The sequence below is a fragment of the Salmo salar genome, chromosome ssa25 (assembly GCF_905237065.1).
Source record: "Salmo salar chromosome ssa25, Ssal_v3.1, whole genome shotgun sequence".
NCBI classification, from domain to species: Eukaryota; Metazoa; Chordata; class Actinopteri; order Salmoniformes; family Salmonidae; genus Salmo; species Salmo salar.
In genome coordinates, this window is record NC_059466.1 from 4,233,957 (window position 1) to 4,259,905 (window position 25,949).

The 25,949-nt window shown below is 42.7% G+C and overlaps 1 protein-coding gene across 1 annotated transcript; it reads left to right on the forward strand.

The window, feature by feature from the left end:
* Positions 1–20,916: 20,916 nt before the first annotated feature.
* Positions 20,917–25,701, forward strand: LOC106586016 (uncharacterized protein CFAP97D2). The gene is made up of 5 exons (XM_014172795.2): positions 20,917–21,306; positions 21,527–21,607; positions 21,849–21,967; positions 24,419–24,602; positions 25,181–25,701. Exons 1-4 carry the CDS (start codon positions 21,211–21,213, stop codon positions 24,597–24,599), a joined length of 477 nt encoding a protein of 158 aa, XP_014028270.2. The 5' UTR covers positions 20,917–21,210; the 3' UTR covers positions 24,600–24,602; positions 25,181–25,701.
* Positions 25,702–25,949: the final 248 nt, after the last annotated feature.

Genomic DNA, 25,949 nt, shown 5'->3' on the forward strand with positions numbered 1-25,949 from the left:
ATACCTGGTAAAGTGAGCCCTAATGGCCGGTGCCATGAAAGTCTAGTAGGCCTCTGGACAGAGGCATTGGTCTACAGTGCTGGCATGTGCTTTGTTACAATAGCCTAAGTTTGTAACATGATTGACACAACCATAATAATCATCATGAAATGGCCTTAGAAGTGCCATAAATCTATGCGAACATAATTCATTATTTTACATTAACCTGTTTATCTGCATTGATGTGGCTTGATTGATCATAGTCCAGACTCATTATAATTGCAAATACCATTCAGTTGCACCAAGGGAATTTAAACCTAACAGATTTTTTTTGTAGATTTTCTGTTTCCCCACATTTATTGATTAATTCATTTCCCATCATGAAAATGTATCTCCATTTTCCCAACCAAATACCTTCATCGATAACACCAAAAAACCAGACATCCAGCTTTTTACTACAATCTGGCAACCCCAAAAATGTAATTTCCTATGAATGAAGTCGCACAAAAGTGTCTATTTTCCTAAGAATTAAGTTGCTCAAAAACGCACGAAATCTGCTGAAATACTTTTTGTACATATTTGCACAAATTGAATGTGAGATTGTGTTGGCCTAATCCAGTAGATTCGGGAAACAATCGGGTGTTTGACACGGTCTCATGTTATGATTAATGGATTGTAGCCTGTGTGACAGCTGTGTTCCTTGAAGAAGTCACAGGTACTGGTACTGGCGGGGATGCTTGAGTGGAGTGGTGACAGGTTTGATCTAAGCAGAAGTGAACAAATACAGTATCGGCTGTAACCGCTGTTGTCAACATAAAGAGGACAGGTGGCATGCAACACAATGGACCAAGTGTAGTAGCTTGGCTGTACTGAGTTTCCCCCATAATGTGAAGTGCCTGGGAAAATACCCAACAAATCATAGTCTATTAGAAATGAACAGGAGAGGTGTATTGCAGTTTATGTGTGTAAATAGATGACAAGATAATGCCAGTAGTGTGTTGTCATATAGCATAAAATGAGAGTCTTGATAATACAGTGTGAATATAACATGGGAGTTGATAACTTTGTAATTAACAGTCAACTAAACTAAGTTACAAATGCCCTGATTTTCGCGTATACAGTTGCTTCGGAAAGTATTCACACCTTTTCCGCATCTTGTTGTGTTACAAAGTAGGATTGACATGGATTTAATTGTAATTTGTTTGGCAATGATCTACACAAAATAATAAGTAATGTCAAAGTGGAAGAAAACTTAAGATGTTTTTAGTTTTTTATTAATGGAAAATATAACACTAATATACCAGTGTCGGTAGGTGCCGTTTAAGATGAGGTAGGACAATTTTTGTTTTTATGAGCAGCGGCCTTATTTCTATTACAGAATATTGGATGACTGTCATTCATATTCCATTCACCCAGCTCAATGTAACATCAAAATATATACCCATCATGAGGTTGCTACAGCCTACCCTATGAATGAAAGTTTACAACGTAGGAGCACAGGCTGCAAAGCTCCCCAGCAGAGATTGGAGTATCTGTCCATAGGACCACTTTAAGCCGTACACTCCACAGAGCTGGGCTTTACGGAAGAGTGGCCAGAAAAAAATAAGCAAACACATTTGGTGTTCGCCAAAAGGCATGTGGGAGACTCCCCAAACATATGGAAGAAGGTACTCTGATCAGATGAGACTAAAATTGAGCTTTTTGGACATCAAGGAAAAACGCTACGTCTGGTGCAAACCCAACACCTCACATCACCCTGAGAACACCATCCCCACAGTGAAGCATGGTGGTGGCAGCATCGTGTTTTTCATTGGCAGGGACTGGGAAACTGGTCAGAATTGAAGGAATGATGGATGGCGCTAAATACACCAGCAGGAACCCATCCAACTTGAAGGAGCTGGAGCAGATGTGGCTAGATGTGCCAAGCTTATAGACATATCCCAAGAGACTTGCAGCTGTAATTTCTGCAAAAGGTGTCTCTACAAAGTATTGACTTTGGGGGGGGGGAATAGTTATGCACACTCAAGTTCAGTTTTTGTCTTATTTCTTGTTTGTTTCACAATAAAAAAATATTTTGCATCTTCAAAGTGGTAGGTATGTTGTGTAAATCAAATGATACAAACCCCCCAAAAATCAATTTTATTTGTAGGTTGTAAGGCAACAAAATAGGAAAAATGCCAAGTGGGGTGAATACTTTTGCAAGCCACTGTAATTAAAACATGCTGATAATGGATATTTGAGTACATAAAAAAAGGTCTGATATACCTCTGCTTGTATACTATCAAGCCCTGTTGTTTTTCCAGATTTAAAATATTTGATTGCCTCAAAGTTCCTTTTCTATAAGTTGGCCTTCACACCGGTTTTTCTCTGAATGGAAACACCATAATATTAATCAAATTAATTAAGCAACATTTCTTAAAATCAATCCCATATACTATGTTATTACAAAAAAAAGGTTTTAAATTCTCTGGTAATGCCAATACGGAATACTATCGAATGCTTCTCAAAGATGCCCCCTGGTGGTCAAACTAGCAATAAAAAAATACACAAAATCAATAACAAACAAAACAATCTCGGACAAGGACATGAGGGAAAACAGAGGGTTAAATACACAACATGTAATGAATGGGATTGGAAACAGGTGTGTAGGAAAACAAGACAAAACCAATGAAAAATGGATCAGTGATGGCTAGAAGACCGGTGACGTCGATCGCCAAGCACCACCCGAACAAGGAGGGGCATCGACTTCGGAAGAAGTCGTGACAGTACCCCCCCGACGCGCGGCTCCAGCAGCGCGTCGACACCGGCCTCGAGGACGACCCGGAGGACGAAGTGCAGAGCGATCCGGATGGAGACGATGGAACTCTCGCAGCAGGGAAGGATCTAACACATCCTCCACTGGAACCCAGCATCTCTCCTCCGGATCGTACCCTTCCCAGTCCACGAGGTACTGAAGGCCCCTTGCCTGACGTCTCGAATCCAGGATGGATCGAACGGAGTACGCCGGGGCCCCCTCAATGTCCAGAGGGGGCGGAGGAACCTCCCGCACCTTAGCCTCCTGGAGCGGGCCAGCCACCACCGGCCTGAAGAGAGACACATGGAACGAGGGGTTAATGCAGTAATGTGGGGGAAGCTTTAACCTATAACATACCTCGTTCACTCTCCTCAGGACTTTAAACGGCCCCACAAACCGCGGACTCAGCTTCCGGCAGGGCAGGCGGAGGGGCAGGTTTCTGGTCGAGAGCCAGACCCTGTCCCCTGGTGCGAACCCCGGGGCCTCTCTGCGGTGACGGTCTGTGCCAACTTTCTGGCGTCGTACGGCGTGCTGAAAGTGGATGTTAGGTCTCCTCCGCATGCCGGAACCAGTGGTCCACCGCAGGAGCCTCGGTCTGACTCTGATGCCAAGGGGCCAGAACCGGCTGATACCCCAACATGCACTGAAAAGGAGAGAGGTTAGTGGAGGAGTGGCGGAGGGAGTTCTGAGCCATCTCTGCCCAGGGCAAGAATGCCGCCCACTCCCCTGGCCGGTTCTGGCAATAAGACCTCAGAAACCTACCCACATCCTGGTTAACTCTCTCCACCTGCCCGTTCCTCTCAGGGTGAAAACCCGAGGTAAGGCAGACCGAGACCCCCAGACGCTACATGAACACCTTCCAGACCCTTGAGGTGAACTGGGGACCCTGATCAGACACTATATCCTCAGGCACCCCGTAGTACCGAAAGATGTGTGTAAACAGAGCCTCTGTAGTTTGTAGGGCCGTAGGGAGACCGGGCAAAGGGAGGAGACGACAGGACTTAGAAAAACGATCCACAACGACCAGGATCGTGGTGTTACCTTGTGAAGGTGGAAGATCGGTTATGAAATCCACTGACAAGTGCGACCCTGCCATTGTGGAACGGGTAAGGGTTGCAAGTTACCTCTGGGTAGGTGTCTAGGAGCCTTGCACTGGGCGCACACTGAGCAGGAGGAAACATAAACCCTCACGTCCTTAGCCAAAGTGGGCCACTAGTACTTCCCACTCAGACAGCGCACCGTCCGACTGATGCCTGGATGACCAGAGGAGTGTAACGTGTGAGCCCAGTAGATCAATCGGTCGCGGACAGCAGACGGAACATACAGATGCCCAGCTGGACACTGAGGGGGAACGGGCTCTGCACGTGACGCCCACTCAATGTCCGCGTCCAGCTCCCACACTACTGGTGCCACCAAACAAGAGGCTGGGATTATGGGAGTGGGATCCATGGACCACTCCTCTGTGTCATACAGCCGGGACAGTGTGTCTGCCTTAACGTGCTGGGAACCTGGTCTGTAAGAGAGGGTAAACACAAAACTGGTGAAAAACATGGCCCACCTTGCCTGGCGAGGATTTAGTCTCCTCGCCTTCCAGATGTACTCCAGATTGCGGTGGTCAGTCCAGATGAGAAAAGGGTGTTTAGCCCCCTCAAGCCAATGTCTCCACACCTTCAAGCCTTGTTGACAGCCAACAGCTCCCGGTCCCCCACATCATAGTTTCGCTCCGCCGGGCTGAGCTTCTTAGAGAAGAAGGCACAGTGGTGGAGCTTAGGTGGTGTACCCGAGCACTGGAGAGCACCGCTCCTATCCCAGCCTCAGACGTGTCCACCTCCACTATGAATTGCAAAGACGGATCCAGATGAGCCAACACAGGAACTGAGGTAAACAGAGCCTTCAGTTTCCTAATAGCCCTGTCCGCCCCAGTTGACCACTGCAAGCGCACCGGACCACCCTTCAGCAGTGAGGTAATGGGAGCAGCTACCTGACCAAAACCCCGGATAAACCTTCGGTAGTAATTGGCAACCCTAAAAATCGCTGCACCTCCTTTACCGGGGTGGGAGTTGGCCAATTACGCACGGCTGCAATGCGGTCACTCTCCATCTCCACTCCTGACGTGGATAGGCAATACCCTAAGAAGGAGACAGACTGTTGAAAGAACAGGCATTTCTCAGCCTTGACATACAGGTCATGCTCCAACAGGCGACCAAGCACTCTGCGCACCAGGGACACATGCTCGGCGCGTGTAGAGGAGTAGATCAGAAAGTCATCGATATACACCACTACACCCTGTGCGTGCAGGTCCCTGAAAATGTTGTTTACAAAAGATTGTAAGACTGATGGAGCATTCTTCAAACCGTACGGCCTGACGAGGTACTCATAATGCCCTGAGGTGGTACGAAATGCTGTCTTCCACTCGTCTCCATCTCGGATATGCACCAGGTTGTACGCACTCCTGAGATCCAGTTTAGTGAAGAAGCGCCCCGTGCATTAACTCAATCGCCGTGGCGATCAGAGGTAGCGGGTAACCGTACCCCACCGTAATTTTATTGAGACCTTGATAATCAATGCACGGGCGCAGACCTTCATCCTTCTTCTTCACAAAAAAGAAACTCGAGGAGATGGGTGAAATGGAGGGCCGAATGTACCCCTGACGCAGGGATTCGGAGACATATGTTTCCATAGCCACCGTCTCCGCTTGCGATAGGGGATACACGTGACTCCTGGGAAGTGCAGGGTCTACCATGAGATTTATCGCACAATCCCCCTGTCGATGGGGTGGTAATTGAGTCGTCAATACAGTGTGAGGCGAGAGCCAAATCGGCATATTCGGGGGGAATGCGCACAGTGGAGACCTGGTCTGGACTCTCCACCGTAGTAGCACCAACGGAAACCCCTACACACCTACCTGAGCACTCTCGCGACCACCCCGTGAGAGCCCTCTGTGGCCAAGAAAAAGTGGGGTTATGACAAATTAACCAAGGTAGACCCAGCACCACGGGATACGTAGGAGTGTCCATAAGGAAAATACACATTTTTTCCTTGTGACCCCCCTACGTCACCATACTCAAAGGAGCTGTGGCCTCCCTGGTTAACCCTGACCCTAATGGTCGACTATCTAAGGTGTGAACGGGGAAAGGCACATCCACGGGTACAATGGGGATCCCTAAACTATGAGCAAAAGCTTGATCAATAAAATTCCCAGCCACACCTGAATCTACTAGCGCCTTATGCTGGGAACGTGGGGAAAAATCAGGAAAAGTAACAGACACAAACATAAGTGCAACAGAGGGCTCTGGAGGAGAATGGTGCCTACTCACCTGGGGTTGCGCCAGAGCGCCCTGCCTGCTACCTCGATTCCCAGAGGAACCTACCCGGCACCGACCAGCAGTGTGACCTCTGCGGCCACAGATGGTGCGCGAGCGGGAACCCCCTCCGGTCTCCCTGGGTATAGGAGAGGGGGTGTGGGAGGATGGAACCACCTGACCCCGATCTGGAAGTCCGCGAGCAGCCAGCAGGTTGTCCAGCCAGATCCACCAGCAGGTCGAAGGTGAGGGTGGTGTCTCTGCAGGCCAGCTCCCGACGGACATCCTCACGCAGACTACAACGGTAATGGTCGATCAGGGCCCTGTGATTCCATCCCGCACCGGCTGCCAGGGTCCTAAACTCCAGGGCAAAATCCTGGACGCTCCTTGTCTCCTGCCTCAGATGGTAGAGGCGCTCATCCACCGCTCTGCCCTCAGGTGGATGGTCAAAGACTGACCAAAAACGGCAGGTGAACTCCTCAAAATGGTCCAACGCCGCATCATCTCCTCCACACACAGCGCTGGCCCACTCCAGGGCTCTCCCGGTGAGGCACGAGGCGAAGGCGAAACTCCTCTCACAATCAGATGGAACTGGGTGGACCGTGGCCAGGAAAAGGTCTAATTGTAGTAGGAAACCCCGGCAGGTGGCAGCACTTCCGTCGTACCCCTGAGGCATGGATAGACGGATGAGAAGGGGCGCTCAGGATAGACCCCGGTTGGGCTGGTGGAGGCGCTGGAAAAACTCCCTGTCTCTCCCAGCGGTCCATATTCTGGACAACGCGATCCATGGCGGTGCATAGATGGTGAAGCTTCTCCTCATTCTCCTGGACGCGCTCCTCCACCTCCATGTCCGGGGTACCCTCTCCTGCTGACTTCATACTTTGGTCCGAGATTCTGTCATCGTCGTGTGTGTAGGTGGCAAGGAAGTCAGGCGCAGGAGAAACCAACTTGGTGTAACTGGAGTTGTTTAATAAATAATAAACAAACACGAACTCCAAAACCAACGTACATAAAAATAACATGGGTACAAATACCCGTAGCTCACCAATACAAAAATACACAAAATCAATAACAAAACAAAACAATCTCAGACAAGGACATGAGGGACAACAGAGGGTTAAATACACAACATGTAATGAATGGGATTGGAAACAGGTGTGTAGGAAAACAAGAAAAAACCAATGGAAAATGAAAAATGGATAAGTGATGGCTAGAAGACCGGTGACGTCGATCGCCGAGCACCACCCGAACAAGGAGGGGCATCGACTTCGGCAGAAGTCGTGACATTGTCAGTCCAACTACCAGGGTAGTTACAAACAGCATAGCAATTAAATCATCAACATGTATTGATCACATCTTTACTATTTGCTTTAAAGCAGTATCCAAATCCGTAGGATGTAGTGATCGCAATATCATAGTCGTGTGATCAGGTGCCACAAAAAAGGACTTTGCAATTGCAATTGACTCAGAACAGGGCAGCACGGCTGGCCCTTGGATGTCCACAGAGAGCTAATATTAATAATATGCATGTCAATTTCTCCTGGCTGAAAGTGGAGGAGAGATTGACTTCATCACTACTTTTATTTATGAGAGGTATTGACATGTTGAATGCACCGAGCTGTCTGTCTAAACTGCTGGCACACAGCTCGGACACCCATGCATACCCCACAAGACATGCCACAAGTCCAGAACAGACTATGGGAGAATCACAGTACTACATAGAGCCATGACTACATGGAACTCTATTCCACATCAAGTAACTGACGCAAGCGGTAAAATTAGATTTAAAAACAGATTAAAAAACACCTTATGGAACAGCGGGGACTGTGAAGCAACACAAACATTGGCACAGACACGTGTATACACACACACACACACACACACACACGATAACATACACACTATAAAGACCGATGGATTTAGTACTGTAGATATGTGGTAGTGGTGGGCCTGAGGGCACACAGTGTGTTGTGAAATCTGTGAATGTATTGTAATGTTTTTAAATTTGTATAAACTGCCTTAATTTTGCTGGACCTCAGGAAGAGTAGCTGCTGCTTTGGCAGCAGCTAATGGGGATCCATAATAAACAAATACACTCACACACAATCAATGTTTCCTATATGTGTATTCATGCACCATCTCTCATCTCTCTCTGACAATCTTTTAAAAATGTTATTGTGATCATAATCATAATCTCTGGAATGTTGACCGGTGCGCCCGAGCAAGCAGACAACCTGCGCCTAGAGATCTATTACTGCGTGAGTCATAGATTCCAACCAAAGTTTTAGCTGGAACTCATATGCCTACTTCCTTATTTAGCTAGCTACTAAAATTAAAATAAAATGACAATGTTAATTGCCAAAAAAAGCTTTAGTGAAAATATGATACTCATATTTTCAGGGTCAAATTCAGGTGCAATAATTGCAATAAATATATGACTTTTGTAAATCCTGCTGGATTGTTGTGTGATGTTTAAATAAAAGACATAGGCCTACGAGCGTTTTTTAGTTAGTCATAATATTACTTCAAAACAGTATTCAGTGGAACAGAAGAAAATGTGCAGCACAATAAACAGTGCAATTATGCTAACACAGATAAAAGATGACCATTATAAGCCAACACACACAGCATTAAACAACCATTACTTCATTGTACTGCAGTTTTACTGCATTTTAATGGCAGTGCATTTTTGTAGGGTATCCTGTATTATTGTGCATGTTTATCTTACATGCTGGTAGCCTGGAACAAATGTTAAGGAGATGAATGTGCACTTTTCAATTGGGTGGACTGCAGGTACGAAAAACACTGCCATAGCCTGTAGTAAAAGCGAAAGCATTTATAGCATCAAAAATTCTCTAAATTAGGGACCATATCTGATAGCTGGCTGAATAGCTATTGGACTGCAGAGACTGTAACAAATGTTTGCTTTTAATGAACCAGCAAATTACATGACAGGGGTGAAATATATCACAATATATTATATTTCAACACCTACCGAATAAAATTAGAAAAAAAAAGAAACCCGCACACTGCTCGATAGTATCACTACTCTTTAATAAGCTTATGTATTGGCTGACCACCTGCCGAATAAAAACCTCTAATGCCCCTACTCCTGAAAAAGTTATTCAGGCCGGATAAACTGAAGTGGACTCAGCCCGGTAACATTAGCCGAGCCCAGAGCTCGGCCCGCATGACCCCCCCCCTTCCGAGTCCATGCCGAGTCCCCTGAGTCTCGGATTAGGCCCGAGCCCAGCATGTTGACTGGGTACAGTATGCCACGAGACCCTAACCCACTTTGGTGCGCTCTGCCAGCTGTTGTTTGCCAAGTGTGCTAAACTGAATCAAGCAAACCTTGCTGAAAAAGAACATAACTGAAATTTATACCCATGTTTATATAGATTGATGTCTATTAATTGAGTACCATTTAGATAACTGATCAGATTTTAAGCAAAAAAATCTAAAATGTCATCAAAAAGACATCTTTATCTGGTTGTGATCTGGTTATAAGATATCCTGACCAGATTTCAACCAACAAAAGACATCTTTATCACGTCGTATGCCCGCTAGGTAAGAGTTTTGCACACCTGGATTGTACAATATTTGACCATTATTCTTAAAAATAATTGTCAAGCTCTCTCAAGTTGGTTGTTGATCATTGCTAAATACAGGTGAAGTCAGAAGTTTACATACACTTAGGTTGGAGTCATTAAAACTCGTTTTTCAACCACTCCACAAATTTCTTGTTAACAAGCTATAGTTTTGGCAAGTCGATTAGGACATCTACTTTTTCCAACAATTGTTAGAAATTGTTTACAGACAGATTATTTCACTTATAATTCACTGTATCACAATTCCAGTGGGTCAGAAGTTTACATACACTAAGTTGACTGTACATTTAAACAGCTTGGAAAATTTCAGAAAACGATGTCATGGCTTTAGAAGCTTCTGATGGGCTAATTGACATCATTTGAGTCAATTGGAGGTGTACCTGTGGATGTATTTCAAGGCCTGCCTTCAAACTCTGTGCCTCTTTGCTTGACATCATGGGAAAATCCAAAGAAATTGTAGACCTCCACAAGTCTGGTTCATCCTTGGGAGCAATTTCCAAACGCCTGAAGGTACCACGTTCATCTGTATAAACAATAGTACGCAAGTATAAACACCACGGGACCACGCAGCTGTCTTGCAAGCCGAAGAACACCATCCCAACCGTGAAGCACGGGGGTGGCAGCATCATTTTGTGGGGGTGCTTGCTGCAGGAGGGACTGTTGCACTTCACAAAATAGATAGCATCATGAGGCGGGAAATTATGACCCCAAGCATACTTCCAAAGTTGTGTCAAAATGGCTTAAGGTCAACAAAGTCAAGGTATTGGAGTGGCTATCGCAAAGCCCTGACCTCAATCCTATAGAAAATGTGTGGAAAGAACTGAAAAAGCGTGTGCGAGCAAGGAGGCCTACAAACCTGACTCAGTTACACCAGCTCTGTCAGGAGGAATGGGCCAAAATTCATCCAATTTATTGTGGGAAACTTGTGGAAGGCTACCTGAAACTTTTGACCCAAGTTAACCAATTTAAAAGCAATGCTATCAAACACTAATTGAGTGTATGTAAACTTCTGACCTATTGGGAATGTGATAAAATAAATAAAAGCTGAAATAAATCCTTCTCTCTACTATTATTCTGACATTTCACATTCTTAAAGAAAAATGGTGATCCTAACTGACCTAAGATAGGGTATTTTTACTAGGATTAAACGTCAGGAATTGTGAAAACTGAGTTTAAATGTATTCGGCTAAGGTTTATGTAAACTTCTGACTTCAACTGTAGCTATTTTCAAGTCTTCCCATAGATTTTCAAGCCTATTTAAGTGAAAATCGTAACTAGGCCACTCAGGAACAGAAACAAGATTGTCTTGGTAAGCAACTCCTGTGTATATTTAAGGTTGTTGTCCTGCTGAAAGGTGGATTTGTCTCCCAGTGTCTGTTGAACCTAGGATTTTGCATTTGCTAAACTCTATTCCGATTATTTTTATCCTACAAATCTCCCTAGTCCTTGCCGATGACAAGCATACCAATACCATGATGCCGTCACCACCATGCTTGAAAACATGAAGAGTAGTAATCAGTGATGTGTTGTGTTGGATTTGCCCCAAACATAACGCTTTGGATTCAGGACAAAAAGTACATTTCTTTGCCACATTTTTTGCAGTATTACTTTAGTGCCTTATTGCAAACAGGATGCATGTTTTGGAATATTTATATTCTGTACAGACTTTCTTCTTTTCACTCTGTCATTTATTTACATAGTTTGGTTAGTATTGTGGAGTAACTATAATATAATGTTATTGATCCATCCTCAGTTTTCTCTTATAACAGCCATTCAACTCTGTAACAGTTTGAAAGTCCCTTAAGACACTGATGCCCTTTGCAACCATGTACCTATGTGAGAGTGGATTCTTGGCCCTCACTAGCATGAAAACTAAATAAAGGCACAGACTGTGTGTGGAAAATGATTTAAGACTGAGAATCTCTCCAATACAACCCAACATTGCAGAGCTATGCGCATCCTTTCAAGCACACCCTTCTTCTCATTAACCTGTGGTGAATGAATGTTCGAAGGGGTAAGGGACTATAAAAAGTTTGGGCACCACTGCTCTACAGGATCGGTGGGTCCCCCGCGGGACGGTTGAGCTAACATAGGCTAATGCTATTAGCATGAGGTTGTAAGTAACAAGAAAATTTTCCAGGACATAGACATATCTGATATTGGCAGAAAGCTTAAATTTTTGTTAATCTAACTGCACTGTCCAATTTACAGTTTACAGTAGCTATTACTTGAGGAGAGTGCAGAGTTATGAACTTGAAAAGTTATTAATACATAAGTATTCAGACCCTTTTCTATGAGACTCAAAATTGAGCTCCTGTTTCCATTGATCATCCTTGAGATGTTTCTACAACTTGATTGGAGTCCAGCTGTGGTAAATTCAGTTGATTGGACATGATTTGGAAAGACAGTGCATGTCAGAGCAAAAACCAAGCCATGAGGTCGAAGGAATTGTCCGTAGAGCTCCAAGACAGGATTGTGTCGAAGCTAAGATCTGGGGAAGGGTACCAAAACATTTATGCAGCATTGAAGGTCTCCAAGAACACAGTGGCCTCCATCATTCTTATATGGAAGACATTTGGAACCACCAAGACCCTTCCTAGAGCTGGCCGCCTGGCCAAGCTGAGCAATTGGGGGAGAAAGGACATGGTCAGGGAGGTAACCAAGAACCCGATGGTCACTCTGACAAAGCTCCAGAGTTCCTCTGTGGAGATGGGAGAACCTTCCAGAAGGACAAACTTCTCTGCAGCACTCCACCAATCAGGTCTTTATGGTAGAGACAGAAGCCACTCCTCAGTAAAAGGCACATAACAGTCTGATTGGTTTTCCAAAAGGTACCTGAAGAACTCTCAGACCATGAGAAATAAGATTCTCTGGTCTGATGAAACCAAGATTGAACTCTTTGGCCTGAATGCCAAGTGTCACGTCTGGAGGATCTTCAGAGAAAAATGAGAGATACTCCACAAATACAGGTGTGCCACGCCTGTAGCGTCATACCCAAGAAGACACGATGCTGTAATCACTGACAAAGGTCAACAACAAAAAAAAGAACTTATTAATTTATTTGTTCTAAAAAAAATGTTAGCAAAAAAAATAAAAGACGTTTTGCTTTGTCATTATGGGGTATTGTCTGTATATTGGTGTGGGAAAAAACTATTAAATACATTTTAGAATGAGGCTGTAACGTAACAAAATGTGGAAAAAGTGAAGGGGTCTGATTAATTTCCGAATGCATTGTAGGTAGGGATAATGTGACTAGGCAACAGGATAGATAAAGCAGTAACAACAGCGTATATGATGACTCAAAAAAGTTAGTGCAAAAAGGGTCAATGTAGATCGTTAAATAGTCTGGGTAGCTATTGGTTAACTAACTATTTAGCACTTATGGCTCTACAGGAATAATCTACAGCAATAAAAGTCTTTACAACAACTACAAAGTGCATTTCACAAGGTGTAGACCTACACACTGACAGCTAAATGTAACACTACCCCTGTTATTTTGTTTTCAGGCTCAGAGAATGTTTGTCAGATCAGCCTATGGGGATGCTGGGCCTGTTGGTGTTGCCTATGACAACAGTTTCTGGTGTACCAACACTTGTCTCTGAGGGTTGGATGGTTTTCCATCACAGACTAAATTGGAAAGGACAACAACTCTTTTTAAGCTTCAGCTCCAGGGGGAAGTTTCCCCTAGGTGCAGATCTAGGATCAGCTTCCCCACCCCCAATTATAACCTTAACCATAGTGGGGAAAATGCTAAACTGACCCAAGATTAGCGTCTACTTTATCTTCTGTTTTGGTTGTGTATCTGTGTTAAGGGGATGACATCAGTCAGAGTTTCAGTGGAACCGAACCTTTTCATAGCTATTAAATAAATAATTCAGAGTTTGTCCCAAATGGCACTCTATTCCCTATGTAGTGCACTACTTTTTACCAGAGGCCTATGGGATTGTCAAAAGTAGTGCGCTATATATGGAATAGGGTGTCATTCGGGACACAACCTCAGTCACCTTGAACAGGATCCTAAGGAAGATGAACGACTGTCATATGTGGCCCCAGTGAAAGATTAGGGTCCTATTATATTTTGTGTACATTTTCTATAACTCAGAAAGAGCATTAGTCCCTTATGTTGTCAGGCTAATCAATTTGTAATAATGAATTATAATAGGCAGTGACATACAGTAAATAAGCAGTATAATAAGCAGACAGTGCCATGCCCCACAATTGCTAAAATAATCTTGTATGTGTGTATACTTGCTTTGACCTGATAAATATCAAAACAAGTTTGACCTCCGCCTTAGTCAGAACATAAAACAGATACAGAGTGCATCCTTATTAGGAAACAGCAATCATCATAAAATATTTTAGAGAAATCTGTATTAAGCTATATGTCATTGCACTCAGTTTTCTTCCGAAACAGTACGACACAAACAGCAGACATTGCAACCCAGTTGATCAATGCAATAAACTATGTGTCTGTGTTTGTGTGTGTACAAAAATATATGTATACATAAATACACGGTACAGCGGATTAAACTGGTCGCAATGACATCAGTCTGTATACTGGTTGTAAAAGGATGTTTTTACATTTTGTGGGGGTCGCAATGAGGTACTTGGTTGTAATTTGGTTGTCACTTTAACCAGAAAATAACCAAAGTATGACATCTTTCCCTTGCATGCTTTCTCTCAGAATTACACCATAAATCCACTTTAATGACCTAGTTACTGTGGCACCCATGTCTTGTATGTGATGACTGAGTCTGCAGGAGGTGGGCCACTTAACAACAATGTTTCCTGATTGAATGTTCTTGCAGGAAAGCCCACAGAAAGCGACACAGTATATCACTAGAGGGGTTATACATGCTACACACAAACCTGGACCCCTGACTTGTACGTTTGTGCGTGAGTGTTTGCGTGCGTATTTCGTATGGATGTGGCAGGTGTACGTGCATGCATGTGTGTGTGTACACGGGTGTGCATACATGCGTGCGTGAAGGTCATTCAAAGCATGGTCTGACAGTGGTCTAATCACAACCCCTTGAGCTGTTCACTACAGGCTCCACAGCACTACCCTGTCCATACAGTCTTAGAAGAAAGGGTTCCAAAAGGGTTCTTCGGCTGTCCCCATAGGAGAACCATTTTTGGTTCCAGGTAGAATTATTTTGAGTTCCATGTAAAATCCTCTTGGGAAAGGGTTTTACCTGGAATCCAATAGGGCTCTACCTGGAACCAAAAGGGTTCTACCTGGAACCAAAAAGGGTTCTTCAAAAGGTTCTCCTATGGGGAGAGCCGAATAATCCTTTTAGATTCTAGAAAGCAGAGAGGCCTCTCATGTCAGCGCCCCTATCAATCTGTCTACTTTATGCAAAGAATCATTGCACCCTGGAGGATATCCCCTGTTTATTGTGTTGTCATCATTAGAATACCTGTTTTAGATTGCCTAGGCTGGAGCTGGGAGGCAGGGGGTCCCTGGTGGGATTTTATTGTAACATATTTCTCCCTGACGGGGAGAGAGAGAGAGAAAGAGAGAGAGCAAGCGTTCCAAAACTGGAGAGAGAGAGAGAGAGAGAGAGAGAGAAAGGTAAGGTGCAAGGAAATGGCCTAGGATAGATTGGTCTGTGTTTTACTGTTCGACTGTAAACATTGATGTATGGGGTAGTTTGAGGGCTATGCTCGTAAGTAATGTTTCTTTTCTTAGATATGCTTTTTGCAAACAAAATAGAAAGTGAGCAGAATATTTTTTGCACTGTTCTATCAACATACTGTAAGTCAATGGAGTTCTGGGGTTGAATTAATAAAAACTACATTCTCACCAGATTTCATTCTAAACAGACTTCAATCACAAATCAACAACAGGATTTCAAGGGATAGTTTATTTGAAAGTGAATTCACATTTGTTGACAACTCAATTAAACAGCCACCAAAATTAGAAGTTGATTTGATGTCCTAATCTTTTTTTCTGGTTGCTAAAATATACGTTAACTAAACATCCTTATTCAACCAGTATACAATCAGAACATTCCGTTATTGAATACATCATATCCCGCTGGGTAGTGATAACTATCATCAGTCTCTACTTTCTCTTAGTCCGATTTGGCCTTTGTAGAAAGTAAACTCTATACTGCTGATTACAAGGAAGAACAGACCAGGCCCACAGTGTGCCCCCGAAGAAGAAAACAAATGCTGTTAAAACCATCACCTCCCCTTCACCCCACAACTCAACCAGAATGCCTTTAGCCCAGCTCTCCACCAATAGGAGAGTGCCATGTATTTGGCACCGCTTGGACTGAGGAGCAACTAGCAGATGAAAGTCTGATACGAGTCGAGTCATAGGTGAAGGCTCCAGCGGGCCCACATACACACAAATAGGCAAACACACAGGCAAGCACACACACATGGCCAGCTTCCATCTACCCTGTTACGGAGGGCCTCTGCCAGCCTCACCCCCCAGGTTGTCCCCAGCCCAGCTGCTGATGTCCATGGACAAAGCTACAGGCCGGACCCACAGTCTGTGTCACCGCCACATGCCAAAACTGCAAGGCTACCAAATCAAATCAAAATGTTTTATCAAATTGTATTTGTCATATACTTCATAAACAACAGGTGTAGACTAACAGTGATTTGCTTAATTATGGGCCCTTCCCAACAATGCAGAGAGAAAAAATATGAGTAACGATAACATGGCTATATACACGGGGTATCAGTACTGAGTCAATGTGCAGGGGTACGAGGTAATTGAGGTAGATATGTGCATATAGGTAGGGGTAAAGTGACTAAGCAACAGGATAGATAATAAGCAGTAGCACCCGCATGTGTGAGGATTCAACACAGTTAGTCCAAAAGGGGGTCAATGCAGTTAGTCCAGGTAGCTACTTGGTTATGTAACACCCTGATCTGTTTCACCTGTCTTTGTGCTTGTCTCAACCCCCCTCCAGGTGTCGCCCATTATCCCCAGTGTATTTATACCTGTGTTCTGTTTGTCTGTTGCCAGTTCGTTTTGTTCGTCAAGCCTACCAGTGTTTTTCCCCTTGCTATTGTTTCTAGTTCCTGTTTTCTAGTTTTCCCTGGTTTTGACCATTCTGCCTGCCCTGAGCCTGCCTGCCATTCTGTACCTTGTCACACCACACTGGATTATTGACCTCTGCCTGCCCTGACCCTGCCTGCCGTTCTGTACCTTTTGGACTCTGATCTGGATTACTGACCTCTGCCTGCCTTTGACCTGCCGTTTTGCCTGCCCCCTGTTCTAGTAATAAACTTTTGTTACTTCGACACTGTCTGCATCTGGATCTTCCCTGAAACGTGATAGGTTAACTATTTAGCAGTCTTGTGGTTTGGGAGTAGAAACTGTTCAGGATCCTGTTGGTTCCAGACTTGGTATATTGGTACCACTTGCTGTGCGGTAGCAGAGAGAACAGTCTATGACTTGAGTGGCTGGAGGCTTTGACAATTTTTAGTGCCTTCCTCTTACACTGCCTAGTATAGAGCTCCAGGATGGCAGGGAGCTTGGCCCCAGTGATTTACTGGGCCGTACACACTTGAGGATCTGAGGGCCCATGCCAAATGTTTTCAGCCTCCTGAGCTGTTGTCGTGCCTTCTTCATGACTGTGTTAGTGTGTGTGGACCATGTTATTTCCTTAGTGATGTAGACACCGAGGATGTTGACGCTTGTGACCCACTCCACTATGGCCCTATCGATGTGGCCCTCCATTTCCTCTAGTCCACGATCAACTTCTTTGTCTTGCTGACAATGAGGGAGAGGTTGTTGACCTGGCACCAGACTACCAGGTCACTGACCTCCTCCCTATAGGCTGTCTTATTGTCATCAGCAAACAGGGAGTACAGGAAGGGACTAAGCACGCATCCCTGAGGGGTCCCTGTGTTGAGGGTCAGCAAGGTGGATGTGTTGTTGCCAACCCTCACCACTTGGGTGGCAGCCCATCAGGAATTCCAAGATCCAGTTGCAGATGGAGGTGTTCAGTGCCATGTTCCTGAGCTTAGTGATGAGCTTCGAGGGCACTATGGTGTTGAACGCTGAGCTGTAAACAATATTTTCAAATAGGTGTTCCTCTTGTCCAGGTGGGAGAGGGCAGTGTGAGGTGCAATAGAGATGAAGTCATCTGTGGATCTGTTGGAGCGGTATGCGAATTGGAGTGGGTCCAGGGTGTCTGGGATGACGGTGTAGATGTGAGCCATGGCTAGCCTTTCAAAGCATGTCATGGCTACAGATGTGAGTTCTATATGGGAAACAGTGTTTAAACCATTTACAATGAAGATCTGTAAAGTTATTTGGATTTTTACGAATAATCTTTGAAAGACAGGGTCCTGAAAAAGGGACGTTTATTTTTTTGCTGAGTTTTCATTTCTCCTAATGTCAAATTTTGAAGTGTTTTTTTAAAACCCTGGGTTGACTCCTGCTGCGCATCGCTCCGTTTCGCCAAAGGTTAATGGTTAAGGTTTTGGATATGGTTAAAACATTACGTTTATGCATTCATTCTGAATGGTTAAGTTAAGGGTTAAGGTTTGGGATAGCAGTTAAAACCCCCCCCCAAAATTTTTTTGCCTACAACTAAGATTGAACATTGGACTTTCAGATCTGGAGTCATGGGATTACACCTATCTGCCACCCCAATCCACAGTGTTTTTAACAAAACCCAAGTCTACATAATGGTAATAGAGCTCACTGTTACCACTAGTGGCTGGTTTTGAAGGCATTTCCCATCATCCTCAGGACATTGGACATGAAAACATGCAAAATAATCAAACCAATTACTTTATCTAACCTGTTATACAAAGACTCAGTTTGTGTAAGAAAAACATAAGGTTTCAATAAGTAACCAGGCTGACATGACAATCAGATTCTAGCTGCTTGTCTTAAGGACCTGTATACCTGATACTGTAGATGGCTGTCTGGGTGTTATCATATTTAACTGCTGTGTTGTTAAGTTGCTACTCAGAACAATCTCTGTGTCGGGGCCAAGAAAACAAACAACTGCTGTGTGATTTGTGCTGCTGATATCTTCATCAAAGAGCACATAGAACTCTGCTGTGTATAATAGGTCTTTAAAGAAATAAGGAGAGGGAAGGACAGAGCGAGATAAAGAGGGAGACCCACAAACAGATAACTGCCCATTTGTATTATACAAGGTTGTGAATTGGCTTTTTATGGTCGGTGGTACTGACAGAGCCTCTGGAATATGTTGTCTTATTGTGCAGAGGTTACTGGAGTTTGTGTCCCAGGTTGGGAAGAAAGAGACAGAACCCACTCTGTTGTGTGCAGAAACGCATGTCTCCCCTTACAAAACTAAGCAACAAACTGGATGGGAAAAATTTACTGCGCATAATTCATTCATGAGGGCTCCTTCAGCAGTGTAAGGCTGCAGTGGGGGGATAATTAATTGGCCCTGGTGGGTGTCCTAGACTTCTAATAAGAAATAAACATTTTCGTTTCCTGTTGTAAAATGTTTTCAAACATTTTCCTTGGCGTGCCCAAATGTTTAGCTGCGGAGGAGAATCTCAAGGAATATCCCTCATCTTTTTGATATGTTCACTGAGCATCTACAGTGACCTGGTGAAACTTCTGACATGACAATGTCATATTACTAGTATTTTATGTTATACATCCGATACACACTTGTGGTTGACTTTTATATTTCTAATGCTCAAGCATATTTTCACTTTCATGACGTTTTAAAGTAACTTTTATGCCATGCCTCTGAACTGAAGTTGTTTTAAACAGCGCCAATGGAAATAAGTCTGTTGACTTCGTGTTTTGAATCCTCAATTATTTTGTATGTGTGTATTGTTGTATTCGGCTGAGACAACTCTCTGTATTTAAAATTTGTCAAATAAGTAAATGTATTCATATTTGGTTCTGGTCTGACAGATTTTCATCTAATGAACAGTACAAACCCAAGTTCCACTTTTGACCAGCAGGTAGAGGTGCTGTGCTGTAAAAGTCCATTCATGACAGCTCATTTCTGAGCCTTAATGAGACGTTTTATCAATGTCTACATTCAGAAATCAGAGCATCAGCCCATTTACCATTTCGGTAAAACTTTCTATGAAGCCTATATGCATAATGCATTATACATGTACTCATAATGCACTTTGATAGCGTAATAATGCAGTAAAAGCAGAGGTATATAGACGCACGTGAAGACTTATAATTCTGTATACAAATCATAGTCACTTATAATATACAGCAACATAGTGCCTCATAATTGCTGGCATTATGCATATGGCCTTCATAGAAAGTGTTTCCATAAATGTACCACTTCACAACAATTATTTTATTTTAAAATAATGCCATGTGTTTTGGCCAGATATTGCCCCTTAATTAGAAGCCTACAGCAGTAAAGTTCAGTTTAAAATCAAGATTTGATCTGTGATTAATGACATCAATATCTCCCTGGGAGGCTTTTGTAAATTGGCTTTGTTTACTGGGGAGTGTTGGTGCAATGTTAGTTTCCAGGTAACTGTTACTAAGGGTATTAATTGTTGCTCTTCAGTAGAAAACTACATGAAAACGATGCAGTCTGTTTTTAATTTATAAGAGTGAGTGTGAAAATGGGTCAGTAACAATAACTTCAAAGTGAACATTCTGAAAAGTCACATTTTGGTGTTGAAAGATGTTATGACCTTAAACTGGTAATATCATGGCCTTGTTGGCAGTCCACTTGCTGCATACTTGCATGACACAGAAAAGCCAAGCAGAAATTGGTTGAATATTATATATATCTCCAATATTTGAAATACTTGCGTATTAATGCAGTTTTTGCACTATTCCATCGGTTCCATTGTACCTGACTAGCTAAATCAAGCGCACTTCAAGTATTTCAAACGATAGACATGTTGGCTCTTCGGGTCTGAATCCAAGGTCATAACACTAAAAAGGACAGTCTCTATATTAGGGAGAAATATAGATAGACCACGATGCATTTCTGCCCACAGACAGAGTAGGATCTTTATACTTTCTGTATTATATCATAACCATTTAACAGAAGACTTGCAATTAAGATATATCTTTTTTTTAATTGTGGAGAATCACTTCACAAGGCTCATGAAGACGTTTATATTCTCACTCTTTCAACAAGTCCTCGCCACACTAGTTATCTCATCCACTAATGCCTCTCCCTCCCTTTGTGGAACTTGTTAAGCAAGCAGAGTGTTTGAAGACGTTCATTCATCTCCACTCTATGCCGTTGCTGTCATGGCAACCTGGGTATGACAGGCTGAAAACAGACTGCAGTCTGTCTGAGCTTTGTATGCAGTGGCTAGACTTTAGCAAAGCAGAGAAGGCTGTGTGTGGGGCATCCGGCAGTGCTGCGCTGGAGGTAGGTTACAGTAAATTGACAGTCAGTGGTTCTACTAGCTAACAGAAGTTGTAGTTAACAGACTAAAAACAGACTGCACCTCTCCGAGCGAGCTCCATATGCAGTAGATAGAGAAGGCCACAGGGCACGGGTAACAGTGTAGGACAATTCTTAGGTTGACTGGAGGTTAGACTGGGACCAATAGTGCAGGTACTGCAGCCATGCAACACCTGTTGTACCAGCCACTGCTTCTCAATGGAAACAAATACCTGCAGCAGAAGTGGGACAAGGCCTCCTATGAAATGCATCTGAGAAAGGTAAACGAAAGCTGCTTTGATGCTAAAATCAAAGGCTATCAACAATGTTGGCAAAATCCTTAACATATTGACAATATTAATTTAACATTGTTATTAGCTGTTGTTTTTCAAAGTATTGTCATATTCCTGAGTCATCAATTGTCCTTTTTTGTGCTTCCACAAAACAAGCTGAGTAAAAATGTCCAGTGTTGTTGACCTTTACTGTGGTGTCTTTGTCAAGGTCAAATCAGCAAAAAACACCATCGACACAACTGCACCTAAAACCTATGGTCACCTTGCCCTCAAAATGAAGAAACAAAAGGTGATAAAGGATCTCTAAGTCATGTCATTTCACCATGTATCCAGCAAACAGTCCTTTTTCTTATCTTTTGAGCTGGCAAATGTGTCTTTTTAGAAAGCTCACCAATACGTCTGTCCCAGGCTTTCCTTGAACATTCCGTGTTGCATATTGCAACCTTAGCAGTTGTTACCTTGTATTTTGTTGTTGCTGTTTTGGTTGGCTTTACTTGTTTTTCTCTATTTCTTAATGTTTCCTCATTAAGTTTGAGGAGCAAAGCATGTCCAAAATTCAGAGGGAAAACAATATGCTGCTTGAGAAAATATCTCACATCATGAGGACTACTGGTCGCATCGACAACAGGAACGACTATGAAAACAAAAGGTATAGTGTTTACCTCTAGTCTCTTCAGGGGTGTGGCTTTAAATCCCACTGCTGACACCGAAAGATAACCAATTGTCATACTTGAGTAAAAGTAAAGATGCCGTAATAGAAAATGACTGTAAAAGTGAAAGTCACCTAGTAAAATACCACTTGAGTAAAAATCTAAAGATGTGGCTTTAAATATACTTAAGTATCGGAAGTAAAAGTATAAATCATTTCAAATTCCTTATGTTAAAGGAAAACTCCACCCAAAAATGATTTTGGTATTTGTTTCATTAGTTCGTTGTTGACATAGTCCCAAAAAGTTTTGCTTGTCAAAATGCATCATACGGGGATGATTTCTGTATTTTGGAAATATGTCAACAATGGACTAATGAAACGAAACAAATACCAAAATATTGTTTTGGGGTGGAATTGTCCTTTAAGCAACCCAGATAGTACCGTTTTCTTTTTCTTTTATGTACGGATAGCTAGGGGTACCCTCCAATACCCAGACATCATTCATAAACAAAGCATGTGTGTTTAGTGTGTCCACCAGATCAGAGGCAGTAGGGATGACTAGGGATGTTCTCTTGATAAGTGCGTGAATTGGTGAAAGTGCATTTTTCTGTCCTGCTAAGCATTCAAAATGTAACGAGTACATTTGGGTGTCAGGGAAAATGTATGGATTACAAAGTACATTATTTTCTTTAGGAATGTAGTCAAGTAAAAGTTGTCATATATAAATAGTAAAGTACAGATACCGCAAAAAAATACAACCTGTTGAGGACCCTATCGAGACAGGATCCCGTTAACGAGATTGATTTTGACAACAGCCAGTGGAAAATCAGAGCGCCAAATTCAAAACAGCTAAAATCTCATAATTCCATTTTCTCAAACAATCAACTATTTTACACCATTTTAAAGATAAGACTCTCGTTAATCCAACCACATTGTCCGATTTCAAAAAGGCTTTACGGCGAAAACATAAAATTAGATTATGTTAGGACATAAACTTCACAAGAAAAACCACAGCCATTTTCCAAGCAACTAGATGCATCACAAAAACCAAAAGTACAGCTAAAATATTCACTAACCTTTGATGATCTTCATCAGATGGCACTCATAGGACTTCATGTTACACAATACATGTATGTTTTGCTCGATAAAGTTCATATTTATATCAAAAAAAAACATTTTACATTGGCGCATAATGTTCAGAAATGTTTTCCCTCCAAACCCTCCGGTGAATGAGCAATGAGCACACATATTACAGAAATACTCATCATAAACTTTGATCAATATACAAGTGTTATGCACAGAATTATAGATAGACTTCTCCTAAATGCTACCGCTTTGTCAGATTTCAAAAAAGGTTCACGGCGAAAGCACAATTTGCAATAATCTGAGTACAGCCCAGAAGACACCAACAACTAGCAAACAGAAACCCGCCATCTTGGAGTCAATAAAACTAATAAATTACATTATAAATATTCACTTACCTTTTATTATCTTCATCAGAAGGCACTCCCAGGAACCCCAGCTCCACAATAAATGTTCGATAAAGTTCATATTTATGTCCAAATACATCCATTTTGTTCGCGCATTAGGTTCACTATCCAAACCCACAACGCGCGTCCTTAATTAGTCCAGATGAAAGTCAAAAAAGTTATACTACAGTTTGTAGAAACATGTCAAACAATGTATAGAATCAATCTTTAGGTTGTTTTTAACATATATCTTCAATAAAATTCCAACCGAACCTATCCGTTCTCTTTAGGAGTGAATATGAACTCAGCTCGCTCCCAAGTCCTTGCGCGTGACTGAGCCCATGCCTTATAATGGGACACCTACTTCCTTGGGCTGTTATTCCCATCAAATTCACCATAGAATCCTCAAACAAGGTTCTAAAGACTGTTGACATCTAGTGGAAGCTTTAGGAAGTGCAAAATTAACCCTAAGTCACTGTATACAGTCAAGGCAATCACTTGAAAAAACTACAACCTCAGATTTCCCACTTCCTGGTTGGATTTTTCTCAGGTTTTTGCCTGCCATATGAGTTCTGTTATACTCACAGACATCATTCAAACAGTTTTAGAAACTTCAGAGTGTTTTCTATCCAAATATACTAATAATATGCATATCCTACCTCCTGGGCCCGAGTTGCAGGCAGTTTAATTTGGGTATGTTTTTCATCCGGCCTTGAAAATACTGCCCCCTATCCCGAAGAGGTTTTAAGTACTGTACACCACTGCAGCTAAAGCAGGTGTGGACCCACTCAGCTTGCACAGGGCAAGCACATTAAATGTGCCATAATGGTCTACACCTTTTGGTAGAGGCAGTAGTATGTTTACATTCAGGGAGGCTTCACCAGGTCCTAAAATGTCCATGTTCATAAACTTAGCATCCTACTGTACCTCAACTCAATGGCTTACACACAATAGAAAAACTTTTTTTCCCTTGTAATTGTAGTCTCTGCAGAGAGATGCAACAGCAGGAGATGCTCCGTATCACCAAAGAGAACCAGTTGATGCTTCTTCGTCTGACCCAGTGCCAGCCTCACTACAGCATTAAGGACTGGCATGAGGACTGGCTCAAGACAATCAAGCTCATGGAGAGCATTGCACGATATCCACGGAGAGTTAGTGACTAAAAGGTGAGTTCTGTGCATCACATACAGGCGATTGGCAGATCTTACTCAAAACATAACATATTATTGAAATGTATATTAAAGCCCCAGTGCAGTCACAAATGTGATGTTCCTATGTTTTATATGTATTTCCACACTATGAGATTGGAATAATACTGTAAAATTGTGAAAATTATGATAATGCCCTTTTAGTGTAAGAGCTGTTTGAAAAGACTGCCTGTAATTTTTGCATGTTTTGGTGGGATGGAGTTTTCGCAGGCCTGGTGACATCACCAGGCGGTAAATTTGTAAATAGATCAATAAGAAAGAGTTCCAAACCTCTCTGCCAATAATAGATCGTTTTCAGTTTTACCCATCCCCACTCAGACTACACCCAGACAGTCCTAGCAAAAATCTTGCTTTAGAAATTGCTTTTTGCTAAGAAGCTATTTTTGTTTATTTATTTTTGAGAGAAAGAAATATTGAAAAAAGGTACTTAATTGTTACCCAGAAATTATTTGATATTCAGATTAAAAACGACTGCATTGGACCTTTTATATGCATATAATATAATTGATGCATATAATTTGATGCCAATCCTATAGGGACAAGGCCAGGCCAGTAATAAAGAGCAGCAACACTGAGACTGAAGAAGAGGACGGTCTTCATGCAGAACAGAGCTCGAACAGCAGCATCACTCATAATGACTAAAGGGGAGTGTGAGGAAGAACCTGATCAACAGGAAGAGGAGGCGGGCCTGTAGGAAACACTTGAGTCATCTGACACACCAAACAAAGGTCCTACATCTGAAAGTCCCCCAATACCTGAACCCCCTCACACACCTGACACACTAAGCACATCTAGCAGACCTGACTCACCAGTCAAAGACTGAGAATAGGTGTAAGCACAAGGACATTAAGAAGGGGTGAAGTCATTTTTTGTCTATTTGGTAGATTATTTACATTTGCAATGTCTCCAGATGTTCTTTGAAAATATATTACTGGCTTGTATTAAAGGAATGTATAACTTCTCGTCTTGGGATCAGATGCCTTTGCAACCTTTATGCGAAATCAATGCATAATGCATGTTAGCTACACAATAAAAAGTTGTCAAAACAAAGGTTCAATCAGAGGAAAGCGTCAGTGATTATATGATAAGACGGTTTGTTGCCTGTGAACGAGCTGGGCTAGAACAAAATGTACCTTTTTTTTAAGACATTAGCAGCCTTCCATAACTTCACATGGAGATGAAATTAGGCTACAAGGCTATCACATGTACACAACTGAAACCACAGTATTTGTTCATCTTTTGGTTTAGGTTTTATGGTCAAGTCAAATGCAGCCTATTACCACCAGGTAGAATACAAAACATATG

Bases quoted from the DNA above. Each gene is read 5' to 3' on its own strand.
- LOC106586016 (XM_014172795.2), top strand. From the start codon at position 21,211: ATGCAACACCTGTTGTACCAGCCACTGCTTCTCAATGGAAACAAATAC. The intron at 21,307-21,526 runs GTAAACGAAAGC...GTCTTTGTCAAG, and splicing joins ATGAAATGCATCTGAGAAAG to GTCAAATCAGCAAAAAACAC. The intron at 21,608-21,848 runs GTGATAAAGGAT...TTCCTCATTAAG, and splicing joins TCAAAATGAAGAAACAAAAG to TTTGAGGAGCAAAGCATGTC.